Genomic DNA, 13,292 nt, shown 5'->3' on the forward strand with positions numbered 1-13,292 from the left:
TAACCAATTATAATTTTTATAAAATATAAAATATCTGATTGAAAAAAGATTTATAATATAATTTGTTACTTTTTACAAAATATACTTTTTTGACAAATAAAAAGTTATACTTTATTTTATAAAGTTTTATTAACTTTAATATTTTAGTTGAGTTTAAATATCCAAAAGTTATAAAAGTATGATAAATATATATTTTTTAATTTTTTTAATATAATTAGTTGTTTAAATTCATTTTAAAGACTAAAATTAATATATTTTTATTTGATATATTTATCTTTTTATTTATAATAAATAAACTCTTTAAGATTTTTATGATAGGAAACTATTTAAGTTTGCTTAAAAATATAAGTTATTAGTCTTTTCAAAATTTTGTAAATTTTTTATTTGATAATTTATTTTCTGAAAATAAGTTTACCATTTTTGGTTTATTGTATAATACACATTTAGTCTTTATAGTTTATATTTATGAATAAAGTAGTCTATATAATAAAAAAAATTATGCTTTAATAACATATTTTTATAAAGCAATAACTAATATGAAAATGTTTAATTATGTAAGAAATAAATTATAATTTTTTTTGTGTAAAAACTAAATTATAAAAATATATGTACTAAATATATAAATTAACTTAAATTTTATTTTAGAGTTTTAAGAAGTTCATTCTATTTGACACTCGACGTAACACTTGGACAAATTTATTTATGATACTTAATAGTTAATTAACGATAAATATAAAATTGATTGACATTATATATTTTTTAGAATTTTATATAACTATTTATTTATTTTGGAAACTATTTAGTTTGAAGACTATTTGAACAAATTAGACGAATAACAGAGACTAAATTGATAATTTGCTACTTTTATTAAAAATTTTGCTTTCGATTTTTTTTTTTTTGGTTGATCATAAATATTTTGTTAAGCTGGATTGGAGTTGGCATTTCATAAGGGAGCCCAAATTCATTACCCAAGCGTGCATTATGGGTTATTGTCATCATTCACTCTCTGTTTTGGCTGTCGGTTTTAGAATTCAGTCTGTTTAAATTTTCAATTGTTCGACCAAAAAAAAAACTTAATAAAAAGATAGAATACACTAATTTATTTTAAAATATTTTGAAAATAAAATAAAACTCTAGTTCATCTTATTCTTCTAAATTGAAAACGAATAAAAAAATATTAAATAAAATGGAATATCGTGCCATTCCATTTCAATTTATTTTGAACAATTCAGATAATAAAATATAATATTATAGTTTGACTTTGTTTCATTCCCTTTTCTCTTCATGTTGATGTTGTTTACACAACTGTTTCTTACACCCAATATCATGAGTAAATAAATATATACAAACTGTGAAATTTGTAGTTAACTGAACAACATTATTAGTTCATCTGCTTTGTACATTGTGGAGGAAACCATAATTATAGGTGAAATCGATCCCAACCCACTTTATGTTTGACTGCTACATTATTGTCATTGGAGCTGATGACAATAGCTATAAGGCTGTACATAGTGATACCGTGGAATGCATCTCATTCAGAAAGAAAGAGAAAGTTCCCAGCTATAAGTCCATGCCCTCTGGTAAGCTCATACGTAGAAAATACAGGCTGCACATACAGTCATATTAAATTAATAGTGAATAATAATTTACTAGCTGAAGAGGAAAGAAACAGACATCATCTAGTTGTTGGGAAGAAAATCAAACGGAACTTAATTGTGATAACATTTTACAAGACCATAGGATGATTAGAAGCTAGCTAGTTAGCACAACTTAAAAGACATTAGATTTTAAAGTAAGAAACTTGCACAAGAGTGATTAAAATTCTTCATGGCCAAGTATAGCTCTGCCCTTTATAGCAAGCAATATTAATATTAATATTTTTTAATTAATATGCACATCAAACACACGCGAAAGAGGACATCGTAATGCATTAAATAGTAAGCAAAGTAACAATGAAAAGCAAACTATAGCATTGCTTTTGAGATGGATTTTTATTGGCAATGAGGTTTTGGTCACCTTGCAGACATGAAAGCCATTCCACAAAAGACGGCCTTAACAGATTGCTTCTGTCCCGCATACTCAAAAGCCAGTGGCAGCATTTCATGCAGGGTTAGAAAAGCCATAACTCCACCAACTGTTAATCCAAATAGAACCACACGTCAATACACATAACAAAGTGCCCAAAAACAAAGGAAAAAACTAAAGTGCAGTAAGTGTTTTTAGTGCTATTCTCAAATTAATATTGAAAATAGCATAAGAAACGCTTACGATAATGCACTTGAGTTTTATCCAAAACAAATTATGACTTTTGGGAAGTGTATTAGTGCTAACCTGATCCAAGGAAACCTTCAAGAATCTCAGGACTTAGGTTGCTAGGGAATAAACAGGCTACATAGAGGGAAGAAACCATTGCAGTATCCAAAATAGGAGTGTTAAAAAAATGTATCGCTACTAGCATAAAAATCAACTCTCAAATTGTGAGAAAGGGGTCCAATGCATCCTGACCTTAAGCATGTCCTTATGAATATTACGCTTCATCATTGTTAATAATAACATACCAAGTTACTTATAATTCATGTTTTCTTATTCTTTGGAAAGAAAATCAGACTAATATGGTGGGAAGACAATAGCAGATGATATACCTACAATTATAACACCCAGGGGCTCAGCAAAGCCAGAAAGTGATGCCAATTTGAATGCCTCCCATTTACTGCGACAAATTCAGAAATGAAAAAAAAAAGGTTATAATTCAAATTTGTAATTATTGCCATAACTCGTGTAATATGAGCAGCACAACAGTTACAACACTAACCATAGATTTAATATTAATACATAATTCCAGATGATAATTTTTTATTAAAAATGACATCAAGTCTGTCAAATTTTTAATGCACACGCTGTACAAATAATATCAAAACCATCTATGTACTGCATCAGTATGCAAAAACGCAAAAGCAGGCTCAAATTTCTTACCAGAGTTTTTGGTTACTCTAATTTTCGGCTAAAAAAAAAAAAAACAATAAAAAGAAATCTATAGTAGTACTATGGCCCGTCCCTCTACGTTTGGTTGCACTGAAAACGAAATAGATGATTAAGTTAAGAATGAAAATGACTTTTTTAATTTCTTGATCAAGAAAGAAAATATAGAAAAAAAAAATCAAGTTGGGTACAGAAAAAATTCCACCCCTAGGTGGAGAAAAGTGAAAGTGAGAAAAAAATACGTAAAAATAATAAATTAACTCATTTGGCCACTTACTCACTATCTTTTTAAGGTAATATGTAAAATCTATTAGCATAAATTAATTTTCTTTCCCACCATCAGTCCGTTCAATTCATACAGAACCTTGATGAGTTCACTTTTCATACTCATAGCAATTAACAAGAAACTTTTTACACTAAAATATATAAAATCCACTAAGTCTTTTGTAAGTAGTAAGGACAACAAAAAGGTAATTAAAGCAACGAAAGCCCATGAAGGTTCTTACCTCTGTGTCGCAAAATAAACGGGAAGCGCCACGGCAACCCCCTAGCAAGCAGAAGATTGTTACAATTATTGATGTCAAACAAAAAAATTACAATGAAAACAAACAAAACTAAACTAAAAATATACTTTGGGGTGGCATCAAATTTTATAAGAAGATATGGTTTTCTCTAATTGCTAAACTATACCAAATAAAATTATAGCATAAAATCCAAACCGTTTCTGTCACATGACGAAAATTTATACCTCCGGGATATTGTGCAGAGCAATGGCCAGTGCAAGGTTAAGACCAACACGAAGGCCCTATCAAAAGAAGCATGATACAATCGTCAAATTGAAGAGACATTAACATTAACAAGCATTTTAGTTACAGTATTTAAGGAGGACTTTACTAATTAATGACAGAAGTTGCGCATAAATATGCATGACATTGTCAATATAGATATAACTAACTTCTCCTTTAAAAATTCTACATATTACTACTACCACCTAAAATTTTTGACAGAAGAAGGTACCTTCATGGATCCAAGGTATACTGCCATTCCTTCCGGAAAATTATGCAAACTTATACCTGGGATAACACCAAAATGAAATTTTTAAAATCAAACTTAGAAAATACTGAAAAAAAAAGGGAAAAATAGATGAGCGAGAAACAAGTGTCTAATTTTCATCCACTTTGTAATGAAAAGTGGCCATAAAGTCATACCTATGGCTGTAATAATTCCACTGAATAAAACTTGACGGCGACGTTTTTTCATAATGCTCTTATTTCCTTCTTTCTCAACTTTCTATTTCCAAGCATGCTATCATATTATTAGAATTTGTATCTAGGTAGCAAATAAGAATTTAGATTCTATCATGTTGATAAATAACATATATAGTCATATTGGAGAGAAAAAGACACAATCTTTATCAAACAAGGATCACTTTAATCAGTTGTAAACTTGTAGGTCCTGCTAACTAGAATTGATAAAAACTCTTTTTTGAACAAATCCTATCATGCTATTTTGAAAATGCACAAAAACAGAGAAAGCAGTGCAATAATTTGGCAAGGAAAAAGTTCAGTAAAACCTTGGTACTCTTGTCATCTGAAGTGGGAGGAGCAACGGTTGGTTCTGGTATAAAATTGGCAACAACAGCAAAGAATATGACACCAGCGAAAAACTAAACGAAAAGGAAGATAAAATTTTACGGTCAGAACAAACATGAGAGTATATTGTAGATTGCTCGAATTATGATGAAAAGTATAGAGCACAGCGTACCCAAAGGTTGCCTCTGAGGAAGCCAAGTGAGTTCAATGCATTATGAGCCAGATCAAAGAATGATATGCTCAGCATCAAACCAGCGGCAAAACCCTTGGTGGAAGAAAACACGTTAATAAAGCATGCTTTATCGCTCAAGTCAAGGAATATAGTTGTAATGTCACATTTTTACAAAGGATAAAACCTAGCCTATATCGTTCACGTTGTTTTTAAATAAAAATTAAGGTTTTATTTCAATAATTTATATTGACTTTTAACGCTGATGTACTTATTTTTAATGTTGAGTTTTATTAAAAGAAACTCTTATTCTACCTAAAAAAAACATCTCGAACTATATTTATGATATCTATATAAATTTAATGCTTTTGTGAGAGGAGGTAAGAAAAGATTGAAAATAAAAATATGGGATCTCAAAACAGATAAAATTGAATGTTGGGGTCGGAACGACAAAATCCACCTGTAACAGCCCAAGCATCTTCAAACTAGGAGCTTGACTAATGATTACAAAAAGTGCACCTGTTCCACATTGAGAAATTAATAGAAATTCGATATGGTATTTATTACACTTAAATTTTTTATTTATACTGTTATATAAACAGATATATAAATAGTTTTCCTTTTTGATCAAAATAAATAGAAATTGATATAATAATAAATATAGCAAACAAAAGAGTGTTGCATCAAACTAACACGTATAATTGTGCCACCTATTTTAGCCAATAACTGGATGTTTATTTAAATTTTTTATTAAGGATTAAGTTCTTACTGATAATAACAATGATCTTGGGGAATAAACAAAAACATCAATATCTTTTCACATTGTCAACAGCCAATATAGAAGTTAATAAGCAAATATTAACCTGTTTGTTTAAAGAGGAAAATATTTAAAGAATAAAAAATCACAATAAAAATTGGTTTATAACGAAAACTTTAAACTTGAGAACATTTGCTAATATATAAAGTAATGGCTGTTGCAAATACATGAAGATTGGCAGGATAGGAACAGAAAGTGCGAGGGAACATAAGAAGTTAATTAGCAAAGAGGAAACAGAAAATGTAGTATGATGTAGAATTATGAATTGATGTGAGGGAATGAAAGTTAACGAAAGGACGTACCAATGGAAGTGCTGAAACCTCCGATGGATGAAAGAGCAATACCAAGCATGACCTGAGAATCCATCACTACGAGGATAACGAAGATGGTGTTTACTTTTTATAACCAAATTTGAAACTAAACGTGGGAAGGGGGAAGAAGTGCAACTATACGTGGACTCCATCGGGAACCATATATATATATATACACGGTTATTAATATTATCGACTTATTATTTTAATTTTAAACTGAAGAACTGGGTGGAGGGAAAGGGAAGGGGTGAGGGAGAGAGAGAGAGTTAGAGTATTCCACAGTGGAAGGAACAACAACTAATTAAGAAAGAGATGAATTGCGTCATTGGTCCACGGAAAGTACTTTCTTTCCCTCCACCCACACCTTTCTTCTTTACACGCACCATAGTAACACCATCCAGTCTCCTCTCTACTAACTGTTTATGTCAAATTTGACAAGTTTTTTAATTTTTTCAATACTTAGATTCGACCCACGTTATAACTAAAGGCTATCAAGGCCCACGTTTTCTGGGCCTGGAGTTTTTTAGGCTTACGATATTGAATGGCCCTTAAAGTCCAAACTTTAGAAAATCGCGTTACGTCAGAACGGGGTCTACACTAGAAACGTGCAAGGGCAACACTACATCACTTTTCTCTTGCACTTTGCACTTTCTTTTGTTTGCTTGGTTTTTTCTCCACCCTTACTTTTCGCTTGAGCAAGTTGGTGAGAGGCGGTGCCCACACACGCGAACACACGCTCTTAATGCTATATTTTTATATTTAAGGATAAGGGGTAAATAATAAAAAAAAAGAGCTCTTTCTTCTTTTAAAAAATGCTGGAATTATACCTTATATTCTCTTGATTCTAAATATTTCTTTATAAAAAAATATATTTTTATAATCAATAAGTGATTGGTTTAAGTCTTTATTGATTCTCCTGAAACCAATTTTTGAATTTTAACTATACATAAAGAAAAAATCATTATTAAAATACCTAATTTAAAATGGATTTTTTTAAATAAAAATATATATCAATGATTTAGATAAAGGAATATAGGTTTTACATTTTTTTTTATTATTATTATTATATGATATAAATAAAATGTCTTCACAATAAATCAAAATAAATATTTCAATTCATTATAAAAAGATATGGAATTTTAAAATTAATAAATGCTAAATGAATATCATTACACTGTATTTTAAATCCTTTGATTAAATAAAATATTTTAAATTATGTTCTAGTTGTTCATGTTATTTTAAATTTTACAAATATAAATAATTCAATTAATGATGTTCTTTTTGGCTCCCTTTCCTCCTGTTACTTTCATCCGCCCATCCCAAAATGCCAGAAACTTCCAAGTTGCATCCCGTTTTCAGCCATGGCGGCCTAAACTAATTCAAAACCCTAAACCCAACCATCGATTTTCCTCTTCATTCCTTTTCCCGAGAAATTTCAAATGGCCACCGGAATCGCTCTCCGATTCAGATCCCATCTACGCCGCACAGCATTACTCTTCCACTCCTCCCTCCGCCAACCACCCTTCAAACCCTCCCCATCGCCCCTCTCTTCCTTCTCCCACACCCCTTCCATCCTCCGTGATTCCCATTTCACCCTCTGTGGCCACCGGCTACTCTCCACGGCGAGGCGCCAGCCGCCGCGGTCGAAGAAAACGGTGGACATCGGCGCACGCGCCCGGCAGCTCCAGAACCGGCGACTCTGGACCTACGCCCTAACCTTCGGTTGCATCGCTGGCTTCATAGTGATCGTTCTGAACAACTTCAATGATCAATTAGTGTTCTACGTTACTCCAACCGATGCACTCGAAAAATACGCGAACAATCCTACGAAAGCGAAGTTCCGATTGGGCGGTTTGGTCCTCGAAGGGAGCGTGGTGTATCCGGCGTCGTCTCCGGAAGTGGAATTCGTAATCACCGATTTGATCACCGACATCGTTGTTCGTTACCAGGGCTCGTTGCCCGATTTGTTCAGAGAAGGCCATTCGGTGGTTGTGGAAGGGTTCGTGAAGCCGTTCACGGAGGAGATCAAAAAGGAAGTGTCAACTAAGAACGTGTCGGAGAAGGCTCGGAGTGGAGAGTGTTACTTTTCGGCTACGGAGGTTCTCGCTAAGCACGATGAGAAGTATATGCCTAAGGAAGTTGCTGCAGCTATTGAGAAGAACAAGAAGATTATTGAAGAAGCTTCTCGCGCTGTGAACGAGGGACCCAAACCCTAGATGGATATTGGATGGTATTACTCAATTTTTGAAATCTTATTTTTTGGACTGTTTAATGATTTTTTGAGGGATACGAGTTATTTAACAATAGGCTGAGAATTTTTTTCTCGGAATAATTAGGATGAATACGGTGGTATGGAAGATAGAGATACAAATTTTGATTGTTTATGAGAAGAGGCAAAAATCTGCAGTTGTTTTCTTCTTGTTGTAATGCATTATTGTGCGATGAATTTCTTAATAAATGTTTAGCAGAATGATAATGTAGCTTTTTTATATACTTTGTTCTCGAAATACTTAGTTTTATCATGCCAGTCCAAATTGGTTAAGTTGTAAAATGATCAAAAAGGAAATATGTTTGCGCTGAAATTGGATTTAAACTTGTTCCTTCTGCCTTGCTATGGTTATCTTGTTGAGCCTGCATTGTTAAAACTGGTAATGGATTTGTTCTTTCAAGCATCATCTGTTACTGTGTTGTCTCAGGTCTGATTCTGCACGTACTGCTAGAGTTTGAATTTCTTTCAAGCTTCTTGCTTGTCTCTAAACTGATAATGATTTGTATTATAAGGCGAATGGCTTGCAATAATGTTTAAAATGGAGAAATTCAGAGTAGAGTTACACAAGCCAAGGTTATAGGGACCTTGAACTTAATTTGATGATTTTAATCTATTGCAACTGACAAATTTGGGATCTGTTTAGAGCTTAACCTAGCTAAGGTTTTTGAGTTGTTACAAACCTTACTAAAATATTGTACTGATACCACCTCTGATACTTCAACATGGTTGTTCTATCAGTGTGTCAAATACTTATCAGATACGTTTGGATACTTCTAAACTACATGTTTCAATAATTTGAGCTTTTACACCAATATTAGTGGGATGCCATGCCACAATGATTAGATAAATGATGGCATTTTAGGGCAGTTATGATATGACGACTAATTCTAACTTATGAAACATCGATATTTTTATTTTTATTTTTTTATTTTCGGATTTGTTCTTCTGTTAAAATTATTAAATTTTAAACATTGTAACTTAATGGTGACTCATAATTTTTAAAATTTGCTGCATTCCACATGTTAGTGTGGTGTCCTGTTTCTGTATCTTTCCTTCCTAGATATGGATGTTAGTCTAATCAAGCCACTGTGGTGACTGCTAAGTCATCTTCTACTAACCACTCTCCAGACCTTCATCGGGTTCATCTCTCTCCCTTTTTTTCCTTCTCCAGTGAGAAATGAGCATTCGTTCTTGAGTTTCTTCCCCTTCCTCCACTTGTGGAAGCCAGATGGTGGCTGGGGGGAAAAAGCCAACGAAAAAGTAAAGCCGAAGCTTACCTGTGGCTGCATTTCATCCCGAGTTTTCTTTTAGACTTTTCCCAATTAATAGGATTATTAGCTTTTTATATGTGTAGATTTACTAGTATCCAACTCTCGTCCTGGTGCACTGAACTTGAGCTAAATTCTTTCTGCTCTTTGTTATGCATGGAATAGATTTAGTTGTCTGAGATTAGAAGGATGGTAAGTTCTTTTTGACTATGGTTCAAATGGTAAGAGATATCTTAACTTCCTGTTTCATGTGTGTTCAGCTGTAGTGTTTTCCTTTTATTAATTTTGGTGACAATTAGCATTCCGACATTCGAGTACAGAATTTCAAATCTTGTAATCTTAAACCCGGTTTTAGGCTTGAACATGACGATGTAAGTTCTGGTTAACCGGCCGGACTTGAGAAACAAACGCGTCAGCAACTATTGGTCCGACTCTAGTTCCCATTTCTGTGCCAAACTGTTTTGTTGGATGTAACTACTGGTCTTTTGGTCAAGAGATCGAAGACCGCATGGCAGTGGCTATGCTTTTGTTCTGTTGGATGTAATCGGAATAATAATAATTCCCATCTTTGACAAGGTGACTCTCTTAACAAGGTAATAAGCATTTTTGCAGTTTAGTGACTTAAAAGCTTGGTTCATGCTCATTTCCAGTTGTTATAGCAATTAACATTGGTAGTCCTTTTTTGGTTTAAAATTCCATGCGTGTCTTCCTATCCCCCCCAATACACCATCAAGAAATCGTTACTGGTCGATAAAGTCATTCTAAAATCTTAATGTGTTTCATACACTTCGACACTTCATAAGAACGCCATGTAAGACTAGAAGATAGAAAAAATCAAATGATATATATATATTAATCTCTTTTTCGGTAAGGAGCTCAAGTATTAAATCACACCCTAACCGATAATTAGGGAAAAAGAATAAGACATTACAATAAGAATAATGGCATTAACAGAAAAACGCTGACACTGGCCATAAATGCACTCACAGGTAAACCATGAACTCCCCATTTAGAATGAACAAAAAGGAGAACAGAATCAAATAAATTGAATGCAGTAGATACATCTCCTTCACGTTGTAGCAGTATGAAAATTTAACGGCGTAGAAGAGCAAGAAGAGAGAGGAGCAGCGAGGAGCAAAGAAATGCTCCAGAACAAGTCACCAAAAACCCAGCTCCAGCATCCATGGGTGCTGGCGCTGGCGCTTGAGTCAACTCGCTGGACTCAGCCCTGACTTGAGCAGCAAACAGAAGCCCCACAACAAAGACCGCCAAGAAGAACAATGCTCTGCTTTTGTTAATGCATGCCATTTTCTCAGAAACAGAGAATAATTCTTGAATAGCTTGAGCTTAGATTGGTGGTGGTGGGCGAGTGAATAAATGTAGATTGCTTTGCTATCTATATCTTGCGTTGTTGAGGATTAACAATACTCGCTAATTTATAGGGTCCTCTTGGGATTACTGTAAATTGAATCACTAATATTTTAAGTCAAATTAATTTGAGTTTAGACGACAACGTCTCTCTACCGAATCATTTGTGGTTGGTGTAACGTAGGACCCGCCCACACACTAGTCAGACAGGTCATGTTGTGGTCCCTTCATGCAGCAGGCTTCAAACGGCTATGCTTGCTTTATTTTTGGTGAAGAATCCAACGGCTATGCGGACATGTGTCAGCAAGATCCAGCGGTATAGTCCTCTATAATTTCCCAAATTTAAATTACGAGCAAGCCTTAAAGGTTGGGCACTGTCCATGGCCAGGGTGGCTAATGTTTCAAACCTAGAATGAAATTAACCAGCAAAAGAGACGACAGATCTTAATACAGATTGTAAACCAATTATATGTTAGGTGAAAATATAGGAACTAGGGTTGATTCTAAACCAAATTTTTAAAATATACAATTTTATAAACCAAACATCAAAACAAATAATTTTGTAAAATTGAAAAAAAAAGGTAAGATATATATATATATATATATATATATATATATATATAACACGTGTCACTTTTATATCAAAATTAAAAAATAAATAACAAATATCATACGTGTTACATTTCAGTGTGTGACTTTTTATATATTTTTTTAATTCTACTGTTGAAGCTATCTATTTTGATATTTTATTTACAAAATTATCTATTTTTAAAAAAAATAAAAATAACTCTAATTGGGTCTGAAAATATAAGCGTAGCTTCAATATCATCTGATACTTTGTGGAAATGCGTAAAAGTGGTATGAAAAATACATGAGTATACTTCAACAGAAATGGTAATTATTGGAAGAAAAATGGGAATATACTTATATCTCTTTGTTGAGCTAATTTCGGCTGGCTCCGATAAATTAAATCTTTAGGTAAGGTTCCCTCTATTTAATATGGGGTATAATCAAAATAATTTTTGTTAGTGTAATTGATAATATAAGAGTTTGGTACAAATCTTTAAATAGGAACAGCGGAATCACGACAACTATAATTAATCATTGACCCAACCAACCAGCTCGAAAAATGCTGGAAATGAATGGACATTATTTTCCAATACCGAGCCATGTATAGCAAATCCATCTGTATATATATAGATACATGTATCAGCCTTCATTGAACATCATCTTCCTCAGGATTACATCGCAGCCAAAAGGAAGGTGTTCATCATAATCATACACCACATTTATTTACTTTGAAGAGGGAAATATGGAAATGAAGAAAATGGCTTGTGCTTTCATGGTGGCTGCCACCTTCATGTCCGTGGCTATGGCCACAGTCGACGAGGCCGCAGCCCCAGCTCCTGGACCCTCCAGTGGCTCAACCGCTGCCATCCCCGTTGTTGGTTCCTTCATTGGAGCTTCAGTCTTCTCCTTCTTCGCCTTTTACCTGCAGTAATCAATGAGATTGACTTTCGCGGTGTTCCTTTCTTTCATCATGGTTCCCATGTAATTCTGCATACATTTTGTAAGCAAAACGTTACTTTCCACTTTTTATGGATTTTACTGAGTGGTGTACAATTTCATTATAAATGTTAATCATACACTACCCTTCCTATTTACTTTGTCTATTTTATACCAAGATAATTATATATTTAATTAATGGAGTATATTTATAATTTGAAAAAAGAGAATACTGAAATTGAAAAAAAAATTAATAAATATTATGAGATATGTAATAAAAAAAAAAGTAACATTTTTATCAATTTGAAAAGAAAAATGAAAATAATGACAAAATTTGGAATTAAAAAAACAATGTTCCAAGTAATTTAAATAAAATATGAAAGAAAATAAGAAAGGAATTAAAAAAAGACAACTTTATTCTTAAAAATAATATAATTTTATATTAAATTAGTAGTATTGTTTTTTTCTCAATAATTTTTTTATGTGAATGGGTAAAAAAAATATTAAGTTGAAAATACTCACTCATTTCTTTTGTTTTCTTAACATGAGGGGTGAGATAAATTTTACAACGAATTTCAGAGGCGCTTTTCTTTCTTTTTATTTTTCCTCTCAACCACAAAAGATAGTTCTCTCTCACAATGACTTTTTTTTTTTCAGTGTACCAAACGAAACGTAAAAAATGTATTAATTTTTAAAATAGTAATTTTTTTTATAAAAATGTATCAATATTTAAATTATAAAAATAGTTAAATATATTATAAAGTTAATGGGAATAAAAATTTGAAGATTAATAAATATTTATATTTTAGTTACATAAATAAATATTTTCATCGTATTAATAGTGTAGTAATATCTAAATTATCTAATTAAATATTTAAGTTATACAAAAATATAATTTTCTAAAAAATTATGTGAATATTGAGATCATGTCATGATTGATTAAATCATATATATGTTTAAGTATTTTATTACATATGTTCTTTGAAATCAAATTTTAAAACTTTTTAATACAA

The 13,292-nt window shown here is 32.3% G+C and overlaps 2 protein-coding genes across 2 annotated transcripts; one reads left to right on the forward strand and one right to left on the reverse strand.

The window, feature by feature from the left end:
- Positions 1-1,500: 1,500 nt before the first annotated feature.
- On the reverse strand, positions 1,501-5,923 carry LOC113865829 (zinc transporter ZTP29-like). The gene is made up of 12 exons (XM_027500602.1): positions 5,860-5,923; positions 5,201-5,259; positions 4,744-4,836; positions 4,553-4,645; positions 4,188-4,269; positions 3,997-4,052; positions 3,728-3,784; positions 3,486-3,526; positions 2,643-2,710; positions 2,332-2,388; positions 2,017-2,134; positions 1,501-1,606 (listed from the first exon to the last, which is right to left on the reverse strand). The coding sequence occupies exons 1-12, from the start codon at positions 5,921-5,923 to the stop codon at positions 1,561-1,563; spliced, it is 834 nt and encodes a 277-aa protein (XP_027356403.1). The 3' UTR covers positions 1,501-1,560.
- A 1,223-nt stretch (positions 5,924-7,146) lies between these two features.
- On the forward strand, positions 7,147-8,392 carry LOC113865690 (cytochrome c-type biogenesis protein CcmE homolog, mitochondrial). Its single transcript, XM_027500409.1, has one exon. The coding sequence runs from the start codon at positions 7,308-7,310 to the stop codon at positions 8,082-8,084; it is 777 nt and encodes a 258-aa protein (XP_027356210.1). The 5' UTR covers positions 7,147-7,307; the 3' UTR covers positions 8,085-8,392.
- Positions 8,393-13,292: the final 4,900 nt, after the last annotated feature.

The sequence above is a fragment of the Abrus precatorius genome, unplaced genomic scaffold (assembly GCF_003935025.1).
Source record: "Abrus precatorius isolate BTA unplaced genomic scaffold, Abrus_2018 Scaffold4, whole genome shotgun sequence".
NCBI classification, from domain to species: domain Eukaryota; kingdom Viridiplantae; phylum Streptophyta; class Magnoliopsida; order Fabales; family Fabaceae; genus Abrus; species Abrus precatorius.

Excerpts from the sequence above, each read along its gene's own strand:
- LOC113865829 (XM_027500602.1), bottom strand. The coding sequence starts at position 5,923 with ATGGATTCTCAGGTCATGCTTGGTATTGCTCTTTCATCCATCGGAGGT. Across the intron at positions 4,837-5,200 it reads AGATGCTTGGGCTGTTACAG|GGTTTTGCCGCTGGTTTGAT; the intron begins GTGGATTTTGTC and ends TCTTCCACCAAG. Across the intron at positions 4,270-4,552 it reads CAGATGACAAGAGTACCAAG|AAAGTTGAGAAAGAAGGAAA; the intron begins GTTTTACTGAAC and ends GCTTGGAAATAG.
- LOC113865690 (XM_027500409.1), top strand. The coding sequence starts at position 7,308 with ATGGCCACCGGAATCGCTCTCCGATTCAGATCCCATCTACGCCGCACA.